General features: G+C 44.9%; 1 protein-coding gene across 1 annotated transcript in view; it reads right to left on the bottom strand.

Moving 5' to 3' along the window:
• tacr1a (tachykinin receptor 1a) overlaps window positions 1–17,100 on the bottom strand; it is a 54,262-nt gene extending 37,162 nt beyond the window's left edge. Inside the window, exon 1 of the mRNA XM_080216982.1 lies at window positions 16,458–17,100. Within this exon, the coding sequence (XP_080073108.1) occupies window positions 16,458–16,849 (392 nt within the window). The 5' untranslated portion in view covers window positions 16,850–17,100. The remainder of the gene's footprint in view (window positions 1–16,457) is intronic.
• Between the last annotated feature and the right edge of the window lie 1,697 nt (window positions 17,101–18,797).

The raw sequence follows: 18,797 nt of genomic DNA, 5'->3' as shown, positions 1-18,797 counted from the left end.
TCCACTTAACCTGCACATCTTTGGTACATATGTTGCTGTAATTGTATATGAGCACAAATATATGCATGTACATACACATGTGGACAATACTGTTGAGAAAGGTAAGTCTCAGTTGTGGCACCCTTGACAAGCATTCTGATGATTTCTGTGTTAAAGGTGAGACATGATGACTGTGCATTGTGTTTGAGATTCCACAGATCCAGACTTCAGCAGCAAGAGTCAATAGCTTAGGCAAAACAGAAAGCACAGCAAGGAAGGGGAAAACTTGTATTTGAGGAGTGCTGGCAGGGTTTGGAAAGTTAATGTCTGTGGCAGTGGAAAAACTGTGGCAGCAGTAATTTCTAACTTATTCCCCAACACTGATTAGAGTCCTGTCCTCCCAGGTCAATTTTATCAGCTCACCGGAATGTTCAGAATATGATGATTATGCCTAGAAGGGCCACGAAATACTAGCAAATGTACACAAAGGCTGGCCAAGTGTAGGATCAATCAGTGCCAGTTAGCTTAAACCGCAGTGCATAAACCTGGCTCTGTAACTCTAACACTCGCCCTCCCAAACACTATCAAACTGACGTGTAAAGAGAAGGTTCAAAATGAATTGATGATCCTGAAATGCCAAGTTCTTTATCATTCGGTGTGACCACAGTTGGAGCCTCACAGTTAGCTTCCCACACAGTCCATACACAAGCTCTTTCGGTGGACGGAGTGTGCCTTTGGACTGCTTCTGAAATCATTCTTCAAGCCATCCAACCAGCTGGTGTTTAACAATTTGAGGAGATGCATACTGAATGCCAGATAAGCTACGCATTAAATGTTTCTCAATATTCCCTGACCATCTGCAAAACCTGGACACTTCTCTCACGCTTAATGCTTGCCTCACAAATCCTTGCTACTTCCCATGTGAGCTCAGACACTGCTTGCTCCTGGTTATTCTTTCTTGCATGTGTTTATTCCCTGTGCGCACATAAAAAGTTTATTTATAAAGTTTATTTGTGCCACAAGTAGGCTCTCATTAGGCGGCGTGGTAGCACATTGGTTAGCACTGCTGCTCCACAAGGCCAGGGACCTGGGTTTGATTCCCCACTTGGGTCACTGTCTGTGTGGAGTCTGTACATTCTCCCCGTGTCTGCATGGGTTTCCTCCTACAGTCTGAAAGACATGCTAGTTAAGTGCATTGACCCAAACAGGCGCTGGACTGTGGCAAACTCGGGGAATTTCACAGTAACTTCATTGCAGTGTTACTGTAAACCCTACTTGTGACTGATAGATAAAACTTTAACTAATACTGCAATGAAGTTACTGTGAATATCCCCTCACTGCCATATTCTGGCAACTGTTCAGGTGTACTGAGGGAGAATTTAGCATGGCCAATGTACCCAACCAGCTTGTCATTCAGACTGTGGGAGGAAACCAGAGCAAATGGAGGAAACCCACACAGACACGGGGAGAACATGCAGACTCCACACAGACAGTGATCCAAGCCAGGAATCCAACTTGGGTCCCTGGCGCTGTGAGACAACAGTGCTAACCACTGTGACACCATGCTGCCCTGTAATTGGCTCCATGGGTCAGCTGACTCTTACCATTGGTAACATTACATCTGATACAAAGTTGTTACCACTTACAGTAACACTGCTGTCATCTCATTTCCACCTTCGAAAAATCTGAGCTCATTCAAAATTCTCCTACCAATGCACATTTATCCATCAACACTTTGCTCACTGTTGTTCACTGGCTCCCGTTCCAGGAAAGCCTCGATCTTCAAATTCTCCTCATTGTTTTCAAATCCCTCCATGATCCTGCTCCTTCATCCCTCCAGTGCCACAACACTCGTGATATCCGTGCTCCTCCAATTCTGGCCATCTTGCACATCTTCAATTTTAATCATTGCACTATTGAACTGTGCCTTCAGCTGCCAAGGTCCTTATCGCTGGAATTCATTCCATGAACCTTCCTATCCCTCTGGCTCTCTTTCTTCCTTGGATCCTCTTTAAAACCTACCTCTCTGACCAAGCTTTTGGTCATCTGCCCAAATATCTCCTGACGTAGTTTGGGTGGTATTTTATTTGACAGTGCACTTGTGAAAAATACTTGGGAGGTTTTACCACATTAAAGGCACTATAGGAATGGAAACCATTGCTGATATTGTTAAGATTATTTCCCCTGGTTGCTTTCCTACAATCGACCCAATCAAATCCTTTTAATCATTTTAAACATCTTGATCAGATCGCCTCTCAATCATCTAAAATTCAAGAATAGCCTTGGCTGTGCATAATACAATTCTGGCCAGGTACCATTGTGATGAATCTGTGTAGCCAATAGATCCTTGTTCATGTCAAACTCACAAGTTAATGCACAGAAATGGGAATCTTGGCAGAAAGTTTTCTTCCTGACTCCACAATTTAAAAGTTTATTTATTAGCATCACAAGCAGGCTTGTATTAACACTGTAGTGAAGTTACTGTGAAAATCCCCTCGTCACCCCCCACTCCAGCGCTTGTTGGGGTACACTAGGGAGAATTTAGCATGGTGAATGCCCCTAACCAGTACGTCTTTCAGACAGTGGAGGGAAACCAGAGCAGCCGGAGGAAGCCCAAGCAGACACGGGGAGAACGTGCAGACTCCACACAGACAGTGACCCAAGCGGGGAATCGAACCCGGGTCACTGGCGATGTGAGGTAGCAGCGCTAACCACTGTGCCACCATGCTGCCCTGCACTTGCATGCCACCTGTCTTACAGTTGCTGAAGCAGTAGAGGAAACAGGAATCAGTTAGAACATGCAGCATGCCAAGGCTCCAGCGATGGAAGACATCGCAGTTGGGCTTGCAAAGACTCTACTCTTACCATGTCCATTTGTTATTAACTGAGCTTCAACCACTAGCCCATAAGTAAAATCTATTCTTTCAAAGTACACAGCTTTAAAAGTTGTGAATACTAAATCAAAAGAGTTTGTCAGCTGCAGAATCGCTAAGGAGAGCTAGCAAGGAACATATTTACATTCTTCAAACAATGCTTGTTTGAGTGCTGCAGGGAATTAGAGTACTGGGCTGCCAATCACTACACTAATGCAAACATACTGGTGACCTTCATTCTGTCACATAGAAGGCGATGGGAAGTGACTTTAATTCCACTCTAAAATGAATGGGCCTGGAGGTATGGTGCCCTGTATCTGAGAGCCTTAAAGAACCTTGCCACATGGGGTCTGCTGCACGCAGTTCCGAAGACCCAATCCTAGCCATGCCAATAGGAGAAGGATGAAAGATGACCAAGTGTTCCTTGTACAGAGGGAGAATGTTTTTTTCCACAAATATATTCTCTTTATAATTTCACAACTGTTCACATTGGACAGAACTCAAAGTATAATACAATTCAAATTATGTCCATACAGGATGTGGCACTCTGCTGCACGTCAATAAACTTCCAATTCATGTGATGTTCAAAATATGTCTTCCAGGACAACGAGACGGGCAAATGGGTTTGACACAGTTTCCAGCCCCTTGTGTACTTTAGCAGGGGGACTCCAGACAATGTCATGGAATCATAAAGTCACAGAAGCCCCACAGTACAGAAGTAGACCATTTGGCCCATTAAGTCTGTACTGACCACAATCCCAACCAGATCCTTGAAAGCAAAGTTTATTTATTAGTCACAAGTAATGCTTACATTCACAGTGCAATCAAGTTACTGTGAAATTCCCCTAGCCACCGCACTCCAGGTCAATGCACTTAAGCAGCATGCCTTTCAGACTGTGTGAGGAAACCTGAGCAGCTGGAGGAAACCCACACAGACAAGGGGAGAACATGCAGACTTCACATAGACAGTGACCCAAGTCGGGAATTGAACCAGGGTCCCTGGTGCTGTGAGGCAGTAGTGCTCGCCACTGTGCCACCGTGCCATCCCTCCTCTGTTGAATCTTTGCAGCAGCTGCTGTGAGCTTTAGTGCATTCTTCAGCCTGTGGTCCTGTACCTTGGAATGTGGCTGGCTACAACTTGGCGCTGGAAGACTAACAAGTTTCAAGCGACCCGAAGTGCACCTTTCACCGAATAGATGGTCCTCCATCAAGAGTTAATGCTTGTACAGAGGCAGGAAATGGGATGTGAATTACCTGTGGGCACTTGTACACACATGGAGCAGTCCTCAGATAAATTACAAGTCTCACAGAACCTCCTTAAAGCCAAGGGTGTACCCTATGGTCTATAATCCATCATGTTCTCTGATGAAACCCTGCAGTTCTCCTGACGAGCACGGATTGAATTAACTATTCAAGGAGTGATTTTTTTTTTTGTCTGCTGACATATATTAATGAGCTTGATCATCTGCCTCAAACCGCCACTTCTGGATACATTTACATGCAAATCGAGTCTGGTATAAAATTGGCTTGCAATGAGTGTGACGAGATTATCAAGTGAAGTGCTGCACTATTTATGATGCCTTTTAATAAGCAAAGCTAAACCTCTTTGAAGCCAGAGACCTCAGTGCTTCAGACAGCTTGTGGACACTTGCAGAATACAATTACTGAACAATGGTAATCATCACTCAGAAATCAGAATTTATTTGATTAGTACTCAAAGCAAGGCTGAGACAAGTTTTATTTATTAGGTTAATTTAATTGAGAATTAAAGCTGAAGCAATTTTCTCCCTTCCTCTCTCTCTTCAGTGGCCACTTCCCTGGCAAACCCAGATAGTGCGATGAAGGCTTATTTAATTTTTGGGGTGTGGGAAGAAAGATTAACTTTTGCAGAAGATAGGAGGGACAAAAGTCTCAATCAAGAGGGCAAAAGAGATCAAGACTCATGCAGAACATACATTGAAGTCCAAGAGAGGAATTGGGTTGTGCACTCCAATCAGCGGAATGGCCTTTTATCATTTTAAACTGGTCTTAGCTTTCTCTGTGTGCTTTCATTTGATTTGAATGAGAGGGTGTGACAGGCCATAATCTACTCTGAGGTACACTCATACATACCCCAGGCAGGGATAATGTTGTTTAAGCAGCCTCGCACAAAGACAACAAGTTGTATTATGTGTATAAACAGTGCACATTTAATGATTTAGCACTTCAGTGCAATGATTTGTTTTAGCCTTAATCTGTGAAAAAAACTACTGTTCCTGCAGCAAAAAGCACTTCAGCCAATAACATTCAAATCACAGTAGTGTTGCGAATGATTTTGGAATTGGTTGAGCCCAGGACTGGTTAGAGTTGGGCAGTTTTCAGGCATATGTGAACAAAAGCTAGTCGAAGCCAACTTCCAACCTGTTGGCTTTAGAAATGGAACTTAGTTGTCATCCATGACATGTTGCTGGTACTCTCACTTCTGGGTCAGAAGGTTCAAGTGCCATTTGGAGGACTCCAACACACAATCTAAAGCCGACACTCAGTTGCAGTACTGGTGGAGTGCTGCATTGTCAGGGATGCCACCTTGTGATTGCAACGTTGGCTGGAATTTTACACCCCCCCCCCCCCCCTCCATGGGAAATGGAGCGGGCGAGGAACAGACAATGGGAAGGTCCATTGACCTCAGGCAGGATTTTACGGTTTCAGGACGATCACGACTGCAAAATCTACGTCTCTCTCGCAGGTGGGCGCAAAAGATCCCTTGGGCTTATTCAAAGTGCAACGTGGAATCCCCAATCGCCTGGGCAATATTTATCTCTCAACTAAGGACAGACTAATCTGGGTTATTATCATATGACTGTTCCTGGGATCTTGCTTGGTTCAATTTGGCTGCTGTGACTCCGATATTACAATGGCGTCTAAACATCACAAGTGCTTCATTGCCTGTGAAGGACTTTGGAGAGTTCTGATATATGCACGTTTTTCTTTCTTTCTATCTATCTGAATTTTACGCTATGAGACCCTATCTAATTGTACAGAATCCCGAAAGGAGACAAATTGCAGGCCCAGTTTAAATAGCTGACATATCAAATGTGAACCTCTGTCAAATACATTTCAAAATGTGAGCGTGCTTGACAAATCTAATCGAGTCTGTGTATAATTTATCACTTTGTTGAGTGTTTCCTGTAATTGCTATTTCTATTCCTGAATGGGCTGCGACACAAAGATTTTGACAACACACACACAAAAAATGTTTTTGGACTCATTTCATCAAAGTCATCACTAAGCTTCAGTTCTCATGCAAAGGCTCCGTCTCGCCCCTAAGGGCATCAATGTGTAGGTACGCTGAACCTATTCTCGTCATGTCTGGTCGCAAGCAACTAAATCCCCCTTCCGAATTTACTTCTGCTTCTGGCTACAATGCTAAGAAAATTACGTTCTCCACTTAATCAGAATAAAACGTTAATTGTGCCGTGTCCACCCACTCGAGAGACAGATGCGACAAAACAGGACCACATTCGCTGCCAGCAATCGGGCTTTGCAATACAAATTTTTCTGAGGCAGCTCAGGGGCTCAGCCGTCACGCTACACCTGCACTGATGTTTCCTTGCACGCTTCCCTGGCTGCTAACTGCCCTTTAGATAATTGTATGAAAAGGTAACCTTCTCTCACCCACTGAAATAAAAAGTAAAATGTGCTGAAAATGAGAGATAAGGACTGCTGGCGGATACTCAGCAGGTCGGGCAGCATCTGTGGAGAGAGAAACAGAGTTAAATATTTCAAATTTAAGATGAATCTACTGTCCAGTTGTTATCCAACAAGTGGCGCAACAGACATTTGGGGGTGAAATTTGGACAGACACGGAATTTTACTATCTCACTGGAATTTTAACGGGCGGGTTGTGGAGAATGTGAAACGCCGTTGTCAGTCGGATGGGAATTTCCAGTTTTTAGACCAGCGTGGCTGGAGGATCCGGACTCAGATGAGTGCCAAAGTGAGGCAAAGGCTGCACCTTTTTTTTCCCTGGTGTGCAGATGAAGTCGATGCCTGTAAGTTTGTCAGAGATTCAATAAATGAAAAAGTAATCCTCAGGTAGATGACTGAATGAAGTGGCATTTGTAAAATGCCAATAGGAAAAACATGTATTAGCCAGGGGGAGGGGGAGATTTCAGTATTGACCTGTTGGATTGATGGACGGGGAAACATAGCTTACGTATAGAAACATGGGGCTGCAACTCGTAAGATTTTGCTTCAAATTCCATTCAACATGCTCCAGAGAATGAACCATTGGAAAGGAATACACTCATCCTGCCTGACTTCCCATTTTATACTTCACGTCCCAAGATAGGGGACCAACTGTCCACTCAGGGGGAATGATAGGTTACTGAAGGAACAATTTCTCAGTGATTAAGGAAATGGGAAGTTATTGGAGTTTAGAGTGTTTGTGGAACATCTGATTTGTGCTATCACTGTGGCACAGTGGTTAGCACCACTGCCTCACAGCGTCAGGGACCCGGTTTTGATTCCCATCTTGGGTCACTGACTGTGTGGAGTTTGCATATTCTCCCCATGTCTGCGTGGGGTTCTTCCGGGTGCTCCAGTTTCCTCACACAGTCTGAAAGATGTACAGGTTAGGTACATTGGCCATGTTAAATGTTCCCTCAGTTTACCCGAACAGGTGCCAGAGTGTGATGACTAGGGAATTTTCACAGTAACTTCATTAGTGTGAGTGTGACTGATAAGTTTACTTTGCTTTTACCATCGTACATTCCAGGATAGCTTCATTTTTATACACAGACACGCTTCATAGCTTCTTGAAAGGAAAACAATACAAATGGAGGGGTGTACTTCAGTACGAGTGGAATGTCAGAGCGTGGACTCTGAGAGACTCTGAAAATGGTATTCAGAGAGTAGCTACATCACCCTGTCATCATAGGCATATGTATCATCTAACAGCCCGGATACTGACATCTTCTATCCATTATTTCATACTGAGGAGAGGTAGCACAGAATAGGGCTGCAGTTACTGATGCTGAAGGTCCGACAGAGTAATGATAGCTCGTGAAAGTAAGGAGTTCTTGCTGAGATGTCAGACGGTATAGATCGTTAAGAGAATGTAAAACTGCAATGGACACGCATTCGACCCCACACTTAAACCAGGGGAAGGGATTATTGAGTAGTTGGCTACAGCACATCTGATAGTGAACGAGGAACAACATAATGGAACAAGATTAGGCTCCAAAGTTAAGGCCCCACAGACAAAGCGGTCAGTCCTTCCTATCTCTGCAACCTCCCCAGACTGACAATCCTTGGAGATCGCTGCATGACTCCGACTTCTTGCACACACCCCAGTGGACAGCTATATTGGCTACTAAACTCTGCAATTCTCTCATTAAACTTTCCCTTCTCTCGTAGAATGCCTACAGTGCAGGAAGAGGCCACTTGGCCCATCGAGTCTGCACCGGCAACAATTCCACCCAGGCCCTATCCACATAATCCCATGTATTTACCCTGACAAGAAGGGGCAATTTAGCATGGCCAATCCACTTAACTCACTTCTTTGGAGTGTGGGAGGAAACCTGAGCACCCAGAGGAAACCCACGCAGACACGGGGAGAATGTGCAAACTCCACACAGGCAGCGACCCAAGGCTGGAAATGAACCACCTTTTATAACACCCCTTCAGAAAGCTACGGTCATGTAGAATTATAGAATCCCTACAGTGCAGAAGGCTCTAGGAAGTCCATCAAGTCACCTTTTTATCCGACTCAGGCTCTGTCCCCTTAACCCCATGTTTTACCCCGTGAATCCCTTTAACCTTGGGACACTAAAGGGCAACTTAGCCCAATCCATCTAACCTGCACATCTTTTGGAAGAAAACCGCAGACACGGGGAGAACGTGCAAACTCCACACAGACAGTGACCCCAAAGTTGGTGCTGTGAGGCAGCAGTGCTCACGGCTGTGCCACCGTCCTAATATCTCTCCATTTGACCTGTCTCAAATTGGGTTCGATTGTGTCTTTGGGACGTTTCACCGAGTTGTCAAAATGTTTTAGAATTAGATTGTGGTTCTGGGAGCGCATCACCAGACTGTTGAGGCTGCTGCAATTGTAGTTACGGGCTACAAAATCTCTTGCCTCATCTTTGATACTGCTAACAGATGACCATTACAGGAGCAATCCCCGAGGCCTCAAACATAGAGGGGCACAGAGCAGTTTCGGAATAGCACATTCCTCAGGAAACTATTAACATCACAGGACACGGCTGGCCTGACACCATTACTCATTGTCTAAGGCGGATTCTCAGAATCACAGGCAGCTTCTTTAGCTCAGTCACTCATGTTACCACCACAGCTGGCGAAAGAAGGCAGAGGCGCAAGCAATAATGTACAGCAGTATCAGAACCATACGGGGCAAACACTGGAACAATGCAGAGTGAAACAGAACCGTCCAGCTAAAATAACTCAGCGATTAAAATGAAAGATTGCAATGTGATGGACTGCAGTTACTCTACCCATGACTGAGCAGTATCCCCAGCGCTAACATCCCTCTAATTTCAAGGGGAACATTAATTGCTTTTTTAAACATGTGCAGGGAAGTTTCAACTGATTTGCATTCTTCTATTTGATCTCTCTTTCAGTCATTCCCACACCACACGCCATTCTCAGCGCGCGGGGCAGAGGTCTGCTCCCGACTCTTATTACTGAACACAAGGACATGACCCGGGAGTTAAGTCCGATTCTGTCCCCCTCCCACCCCATTCATGTCTCACCAGCTCTATGTGGAATCACGGGCTACATCCTGTAATGTGACTGCGTTCCTTAATCTAAAATCAGACCGAGGGAGATACGAATTACTCACACAACCACCAAAGTCCAAAAGCTCTGCTGTCCCACTGGTTTTACAACCACATTTATGTTCAAAAAATGAGCGTTGTTTTATGCTGATAAATGTTGCTCCAGTCAATCTAAACTACCTTGCAGATGCGATGGAAACTCAAAAACACCTGTATCCCTCAGCTCCTGGGTTGCCTTCCGTTTGGTTCGTGGGACCCTTTGCTGTTCGGTCCAGTTGAATAAGAATTGCAATGTCTGCTTTTGTTCCACGACTTTCGCCATCTAGGCCTTGAGCTGAATTGGAAACACTGCTAGCCAATAATATGTCAACCCCAACCATCACCCCCTGTGCTCCCAGTTGACCGACACCACCTCCGTTTTCAAAATTCACATCCCTGTGATCAAACTTCTCCACGGCCTTGCTTCACTATTCTCTGCAACCTCCTCAGGCCCACAGATGCACCATAGAAAGCATCCTTTCCTGATGTATCACAGCTTGGTATGGCTCCTGCTCTAACCAAGACCGTAAGAAACTACAAAAGGTCGTGAATGAAACCCTGTCCATCACGCAAACCAGTTTCCATCCATTGACTCTGTGGACACTTACCTCTGCCTCGCGAAAGCAGTTAGCATAATTAAGGAACCCCTTGCAACCTGGACGTCCTCTCTTCCATCTTCTTCCGTCAGGAAAAATATACAAAAGTCTGAGGTCATGTACCGACTAATTCAAGAACTGTTTCTTCCCTGCTGCCATCAGACTTTTGAATAGACCTACCATATATTAAGTTGATCTTTCTCTACACGCCAGCTATGACTGTAACACTATAATCTGCATCCTCTTCCTTCCTTCTCCCCTATGTGCTCTATGAACGGTATGTTTTGTCTGTATAGTATATGAAAAGACAATACTGCGACAATAACAAATCAAATCACGTTTCCGAGAATGTGGTCTTGTTTCAACGCTGTCCTCTTGTATGTTCACTCTTTCCTTCACACCACCATTGGGAGCTGCACCTTCTCAGTCCTGAGCTCTGGAATTCCCTCCTTAAATCTCCCTGCTTTTTCCACCTCTCCCTCTTTTAAGCATAAGTCCCTGGACAAAGTTAATCTTGGCCTGTCCCAGTATTTCCATTTTGGCTTGGAATCATGGAGTCTGACAATGCTCCATTTTTTACTGGCTAAGAAGTATGGTATCAATCCAAGTTGTTGTCCTTAAGGAAGCCTTCATATCATAAGGCTTTCACAACTAAAGGGACAACAGAACAATTAATCACTAGATAAGGGGCTAATTGTTCATTGAAACCCATCTCCCTGGCACCTTAATTTCTCAGCCGACTGTCTGCCCTCTGACCTGCTGCCCATATACCACGGCTACATTTGTGACCGGATGTCCCGGGAGAGGGAGCATGCAGTGTCTATGGGCAACACTGAGGCCTTCCATGCCCGTTGGGCTCCATCGAGACTGGAGTGTATTATTGACCCTTTTAATCACCTTTTGGTTTTAAGTTTCATTTCTGCTTTGGTTTTGCTTCGGGCATTTGCTCTTTAAGGGGCTGCCCATCCGGTTTTGACCCTCGGTTTATTTGATTTAGTTTCATTGCTTTTGCCTAACAGAATGGCAACTTAACTCTCCCATTACAGAACAACATCTCTACTGGCGCTTGTCACATTGAAATATTTTCCTTCTTGTTTTGTAGGGGCAAGCATTAAAGCGTCTACATTTTGCAAATACCCAAAAATTGCCGCCTGGGAGAATATTCCAGACATTTCTGATTCCCTAGAACACACATGCTCAGAATGCAGATAGACAGTGGGTGATTCGCGGTAAACCCGGCTGTCGAGAGCCCACACTTAGATATAAACCAATAGCCTTATTTAGCAAACACGTTCTTCCATCTATCCATGTTAAATTTACTTTTGACTAATTTAAATTGGTGTTTTCCTGACTCACTTTAAGAAACATAAAACTTTTCCTGTCTATGAGAAAAATATTTCTTAATCGTTTCCTTCGCCAATTTTTATTAGTATATTTTATTTGAATATTAACTGATGACATAGTGGATGGGGTGGGAAGGGACTGAGCAGTGTTTTTGAGTTTGACAATGTGTTGGGGAGGTGAAGGCACGGTGCTGATGAGTAGGTCCCGGAAGAGGGCCCGGTTAATGACTCAATCTCAATCTCAATGAATCCTCCAAGGCCGTTCCAATGGCATTTGGCGTCTGAAAGGACAATGCTTCCCAATAATAACTTTCAGGCAGAGCGGAAAGTATAATCATTGGCAGAAATATCATGGTTCTTCCCGATGCTTGATAAAGCTTGATGAATCCCGTTCTCTCCCCAAAAGAAAACTTTTGGCCAGGTTAAGTTTTGAGAACACTGTGGCCTGGATTACCTGTGGCGATAGCTCAATCTCTGTCTGAGGTTAAACCTCTGCCAACCCTCATGAATGTTTTCTAACGCTTTAACTGAAAAGACCAACATATAAGGGGACCGAGGTATGAATCATAGAAACCCTACAGTGCAGAAGGAGGCTGTTTGGCCCATCGAGTCTGCACCGACCACAATCCCACCCAGGCCCTACCCCCACATCCCCACACATTTACCCCCTAATCCCTCTAACCTCCGCATCTCAGGACACTAAGGGGTAATTTTAGCATGGCTAATCAACCTAACCCCCACATCTTTGGACTTTGGTTATGGGGAAAAGGCAGAAGAACGGGAATGAGAAAAAAATCAGCCCTGATTGAATGGCGGAGCAGGCTTAATGGGCCGAGTGACCTCATTCTGCTCCTTTGCCGTATGGTCTCAAATCAGTTCCACCTCCTCCCCGCCCCCAGTTCCCCCAATCTCGGGGGAACGTGTTTATTTCGCTAAAAAATAAAAAGATGTGCAAGATAATTGTCCAATGCTCAACACCTTCTCCAAGAATAAAAGCCTTACAACGCCAGGTTAAAGTCCAACAGGTTTATAAACACCAGGTTAAAGTCCAACAGGTTTATAAACATGTTAGACTTTAACATGGTGTTGTGAGACTTCTTACTGTGCCCACCGCAGTCCAACGCCGGCATCTCCACATCAAGAATAAATACCTAAGTGGCGACTGTTACCCAAAGGTTTTAATGCACATTTCAGCGAAGGAGGAAATAACCGAGTTCATTGAGAAAGGTACTAACTACACCTTTGAAAAGTAATCAATATTGGCTTCCTTTGGAAGGCTGAGCATTAAGGGCTGGCGAGCAAGTTACGCACTGTGTTATCACAGAGTGGGGAAATAACACATTTCCAATTTCTCCTTAATCTTCTTTCTAAAAACACACAGAGCGATTGTACTGTCAGGAATGGTCTGGAGGGTTTCACCAGAAATGTTACGGAAATTTCTCCCCCGGATACAGCCCAAGCATTTTTATTTTCTGTTTTTTTAGATTTTCAGCTTTGAACATTTCTGACAAACTCGCTGGCGAGTTTGGCATCCCGGCTGTGTGTCTGTGTGGCGTGTGTTTCTGAGAGAGATTGATTCGCCTGCAAGCAGTGAAGATTGAATGGTTGTCCGGGGGTTTGGGGGATTACAGGCTGAACAGTATTGTGACAGTCATGCCCTCCCTTTATTGAAGGAGGGGATTGTGTGGGGCACTGCACACAGGCAGTGTGTAGTCCTGCCACCGCAACCCGGCTCATTGGTGCCCATGTGTTCCTCAGTACATGAAGCATGGCCGGTTACCGAGAAGGGTGAAGCTCAGTTTCATGAGAGAGAGATTAGCGGAGATCAATCCTAACCTCACCCACTTCTCGTCCTTCCTGGAGCCGCCTGGTTGCTACATTTCACCGCGTCCCTGTTCGGAATGGTGTGAGAGCCCAATTTGTCCGTCCCCCTTTGAGAGGGTGAAGTGTGAGGTTCAGAAATGTATCCCTGGCTCTGCAACTCCACGGCACACAAGGACAAGATGTGGGTTTGTCGATGAGATTGGGCGCAGTTTCAGTGGCAAAGGAAGATGCAGAAAGGCACAGAGAGAGAGATAGGGAGACACAGAAAGAAAGACAGAGAGAAAGACAGGGTTAGACAGGGATACAGAGCGACAGAGTAAGGTGGGCAGAGATATATAGGGACAGAGTAAGACAGGGGAACGTAGAGACAAAGTCAGAGAGACATAGAAGAGCAGGAATACACAGACAGAAAGACGGAGAGAGGGAAAGACAGGAAGACGCAGAGGCACAAAGGGAGAGAGACTTAAAGGGATTCAGAAAGAAACAGAAAGACAAAGACAGAGAAATACAGAGGGACAGGGTAAGACAGATAAATAGTATTAGACAAACTAATGGGATTAAAGGCAAATAAGTCCCAAGGCATCCTTAGATCCTTAATATAGAGATGCTGGCACTGGCCTGGGGTGGACACAGTAAGAATTTTCACAACATCAGGTTAAATTCCAACAGGTTTATTTGGTATCACGAGCTCTCAGAGCGCTGCTTCTTCATCAGACTCACCTAATGAAGCAGCAACACTCCAAAAGCTCGTGATACCAAATAAACCTGTTGGACTTTAACCTGGTATTGTGAGACTTCTTACCAATCCTGTGATTCTAAAAAAGCTACAGAGATAGTGGGTGCATTAGTTATAATTTTCCAAAAATCTTTGGATTCTGGAAATGTATTGGAAGATTGGAAAACTGCCCATGTGACACCCCTATTCAAAAAGGGAGGGAGGCAAAAAGTGGGTAACTATAGGCCGATTAGCCTAACATCTATTGTTGGAAAAATTTGGATTCTTTAAGGAATTAATGATTAAGTTTAAGTTAAGTTTATTTATTTATTAGTGTCACAAGTAGGCTTACATTAAGTGAAGTGAGGTTCAAGTGACAATGAAGTCACTGTGGAAATCCCTGAGTCACACACTCCGGCACCTGTTCAGGTACACTGAGGGATAATTTAGCATGACCACTGCACCTAATCAACATGTCTTTTGAACTGTGGGAAGAAACCAGAGCACCCAGTGGAAAATCATACAGACATGAAGAGAACAAGCATACTCTGCACAGAAGTGACCCAAGCGAACCCGGGACCTGAAGGAAGGAAACAAATGTACTGTAGCCAAATTTGCAGATGACACAAAAATAATAGAAAGGTAGATTGCCAGAGGGATACAAACAGTTTACAAAGAGAATAGGTTAAGTAAGTAGGCAAACAGTATAATGGCGAACAATGTGGAAATGTGAGGTTGTTCATTTTGGAAGGGAGAGTAAAAGAATGGTATTATTTAAATGGAGAAAAGTTACAGAGTACTTCTGCATAAACACAGAAAGCTAGCACCTATTATAGCAAGTGATCAGAAGCCTCATGGAATTGTCCTTATTTCAAAGGGTTGGAATATAAAAGTATTGCTGCAACTCGACAAGGCACTGGCAAGACCACATCTAGTGTGCAGTTCTGGTCTCCTTACTTAAGGAAAGATATTATTTCATTGAACACAGTTCAGAAAAGGATCACAAGGATGATCCTGGTACGGAGAGATTGTCTAATGGGCAAAGATTAAACAGGTTAGGACTCTATTCATTGGAATTTAGAAGAATGAGAGGTGATCTCATTGAAACTCATATAATTCTCAAGGGGCTTGACAGGGTAAATGCTGAAAGGATATTTCCCCTAAGATCAGAGGGCATCATCTCAGAGTGAAGGGAAATGCAGAGGGACAGAGAGAAGGACAAAGAGACAGGGAGTTAGACAGGGAAACACAGAAAGACAGAGAAAGACAGTGAGACACAGAGGGCCAGAGAGAAAGACAAAGAGACAGGGAGTTACACAGAAAGTGAGACACAGAGGGACAGAGAGAAAGACAGAAAAACTGGGAGAAAGACAGAAGATACAAAGATTGAGAAAGACAGTGAGACATAGAGGGACAGAGAGAAAGACAGAAAGATAGTGATACACAAAGGGACAGAGAGAAAGACAAAGATACAGAGAAAGGCACAAAGAGAAAGAAAGACAGGGAGAGAAAAAGATCAGAAGACACACAGAGAGACAGGGTAAAACAGGAAGGCACAGATAGGTGGGAAGAGACAGTGACAGAGAAACAGACGGAAGAAACAGGGAGAGATAGGGAGACACACAGGGGCAGAGAGAGATACAGAGACACAGAAAAACAGAGGGAGAGAAAGACATACAGATAGAGAGAAAGACAGAGAAACAGAGAGGCAAGGAAATACAGAAAATTGGTGGGACACTGACAGAGAGATAGGGAGGCCACAGAGCATAGAGTGATGCAGAAAGACGGAGAGACACACGAGAAAGACACAGAGAGAAAGACAGGGGGATATAAGGACACAAGGGAGACAGGAAGATACAGCAAAATGTGTAGAGATAGAGAGAAATACAGGGAGAGACGGGGATACAGGGACTCAGAATAAAAACATACACAGAGACTGGGTGATACAGAAAGACGGGGAGGCAGAGCGACAGAGAGAGACATAGGCTTATAGGCACACACACACACACACACACACACACGGATAGGGACAGAAAGACAGATACAGAAAGACGGCGAGAAACGGAGACAGAGAAATATAGGAAAAGAGGGAAAGAGTCGGGGGACACGGGGACTCACAGAAAGACAGATACAGAGAGACAAGCTGATACAGAAAGACGGGGAGACACAGAGACCTGGTGAGAGATGGTAGGGGATAAAATTGGAGAAAGACACAGGGAGGAAAAGAGCGAAAGCGAGACGGAGAGAGATGTGAGAAGCGTTTGTGGGAACTGTTAAGAGTCAGGCTGGAAGGAAAATGCTAAGAAGCTCACCTGTCCAGGGCTATGGCTGTCATTGAGTAAATACTGGCGAACATGGCAGTGATGGGGAAAAAGTTGTGGAATCGGCAGTAGCCCAGGCCGAAGTACCACTCGTTGTGGATGGCGTAGACGAAGTTGATGACCGTATTAAAAGCGGCCATGGAGACCTCGGCGAAAGCCAGGTTGACCAAGAAGTAGTTGGTCACCGTCCTCATCCTCTTGTGGGCCAGGATAATCCACATGACCACCAGGTTGCCGCATACAGCCACCGCCACGATCAGGGAATAGGCGAGAGCCCACAGGGCAATCTGCCACTTGGGCTGCAGGAACTTGGTGTCCAGGGGTTCCGTGTCATTCCCTGTCCCAGAGTCATTGCGAGACACATTCAGGACAGTCAGGTCCATGGTGTTAGCACTGGGAAGCCACCCCGTCTGCCTCTGCCTGTAATCTGTCTTCGATCAGCCGATGGGGGGGAAAGAAAGCATCACACAACTGTAGCAGAGTTACAGGGGGAGTGACGAATAGACATCTTGGCTGGTGAACTTCAGGGGCATGTTTGCGCCGCTCGCCAGCGTTCTGCCGCGGCTCCTGAACAAAACTCTGCCCATTCTTCCCCTGTGTTGGGGGTGCGAGGGTTGGACACGCGTGTCGCGGCTCCTCCAGTCTGACACACTGGGAAATAGCAGGAGAGGCTGGCTGATATAACCACCAACACATGTGCTCGGTGCAGGAGACGTCAGTGCTCCGGGGAGGGCAGAAGAGGCAGCGAGACCACCCACCCCCCTCACCCTCTCAAAATATCCAGGAAGCGTAACTGCAGCACTCTTCGTAAACGCTGCTCATTTACTAAAGTGCATGCATGCTGTTGAGATCTAACAACAAGTGACAGTTTACAATGAGATTTGTATCATTGCCTCTCCCCTTCCCCCACCTTCACTGCCTGTTTCTGTGACGGTGATGATGTGGAGATGCCGGCTTTGGACTGGGGTAAACACAGTAAGAAGTCTGACAACACCAGGTTTAAGTCCAACCAATTTATTTGACAGTAAACACACACCCCGAATGCTTGTGAGTTTACTATCAAATACATTGGTTGGGCTTCAACCTGGTGTGGTCAGATTTCTTACTGTGTGGCGGTGGTCAGTACTCTGCAGAGGTTGCTGTTAGAGTTGAGGCTTCATTGCAATTCCCTCTATAAAATGTTTCATAATCCATTTGCTCTTCAGCCCCTGCTTTGTGTGTGTGTGTGTGTTCCATCTTCTGTCCGCTCTGGTCACTAAATAGTCTGGAATATAGTTTGAAGTTTTGAAATGTAATGACTGTAATTTTGTATAAATAAGATTGTATAGGACTGGAAAAATGACTTTTCCTGCACTATTTGTAATTTTAGACATGTCGGTTTGCAATGGTTTATTTGAGATTTTTTTATGAATAAAGTATATTTTTGAAATTAAAAAAATAGTCTGGAACAATGCTGCTTGGGACACGGTTGTTTGTCAGTGGCAAAGTTAGCAGCAAGAGGAAAGGTTGTGGGTTACCACACACACACACACACACACACACATACAAAGTGTAACAGGCAGAGAATGTACATTAAGAACTGTGAGACTGTGATTTTTATTCTGCACACAACGTGAAGGATTGAAGTGTTTCATTTCAGTGGAACTAAATGACTCGCCCTTGAATCAAATTCTTCAAGCAGAATTGAAAATGGTTAGAAACTTTTACCAGACACCCCCCCCCGCCCCACCTCCGAAACTAATGGACCACCCTGTCGGGGTTTGAGAGATCCGAGTTCCCTCAGCGTTCTGATAAAAACAGCGGCAAAAAATTTGTCCACTCATTCTTTTAAAATGTAGCTTTTAATTCTGATGCCGCACAAGCCTTCCAATTCTCCTAAATTTACTTTCAGTAAAGCACAGAGGTTAGCACTGCTGCCTCACAGTGTCAGGAACCCAGGTTCAATTCACCACTTGGGTCACTGTCTGTGCAGAGTTTGCACGTTGTCCCTGTGTCTGCGTGGGTTCCCTCCGGGTGTTCTGATTTCATAAGAACTAGGAGGAGGAGTAGGCCATCCGGCCCAAGATCATGGCTGATCTTTTCATGGACTCAACTCCACTGACCCGCCCACTCACCATAACACTTACTTCCTTTACTCTTCAAAGATTTATCCATCCATGCCTTAAAAAGCATTCAATGAGGTAAGCTCAAGTTCTTCACTGGGCAGAGAATTCCACAGATTGCACATACTAAATTGCCCTTTAGTGTTAGAGGGAGTAGCAGGGTAAATAAATGGGGTTACAGGGATAGGGCTTGGATGGGATTATTGTGAGTGCATACTCGATGGGCTGA

Source organism: Carcharhinus amblyrhynchos, chromosome 34 (assembly GCF_965287045.1).
Source record: "Carcharhinus amblyrhynchos chromosome 34, sCarAmb.v2.hapA, whole genome shotgun sequence".
In the NCBI taxonomy this organism is placed as follows: domain Eukaryota; kingdom Metazoa; phylum Chordata; class Chondrichthyes; order Carcharhiniformes; family Carcharhinidae; genus Carcharhinus; species Carcharhinus amblyrhynchos.
This window is presented reverse-complemented; position numbering and strand designations above follow the sequence as displayed.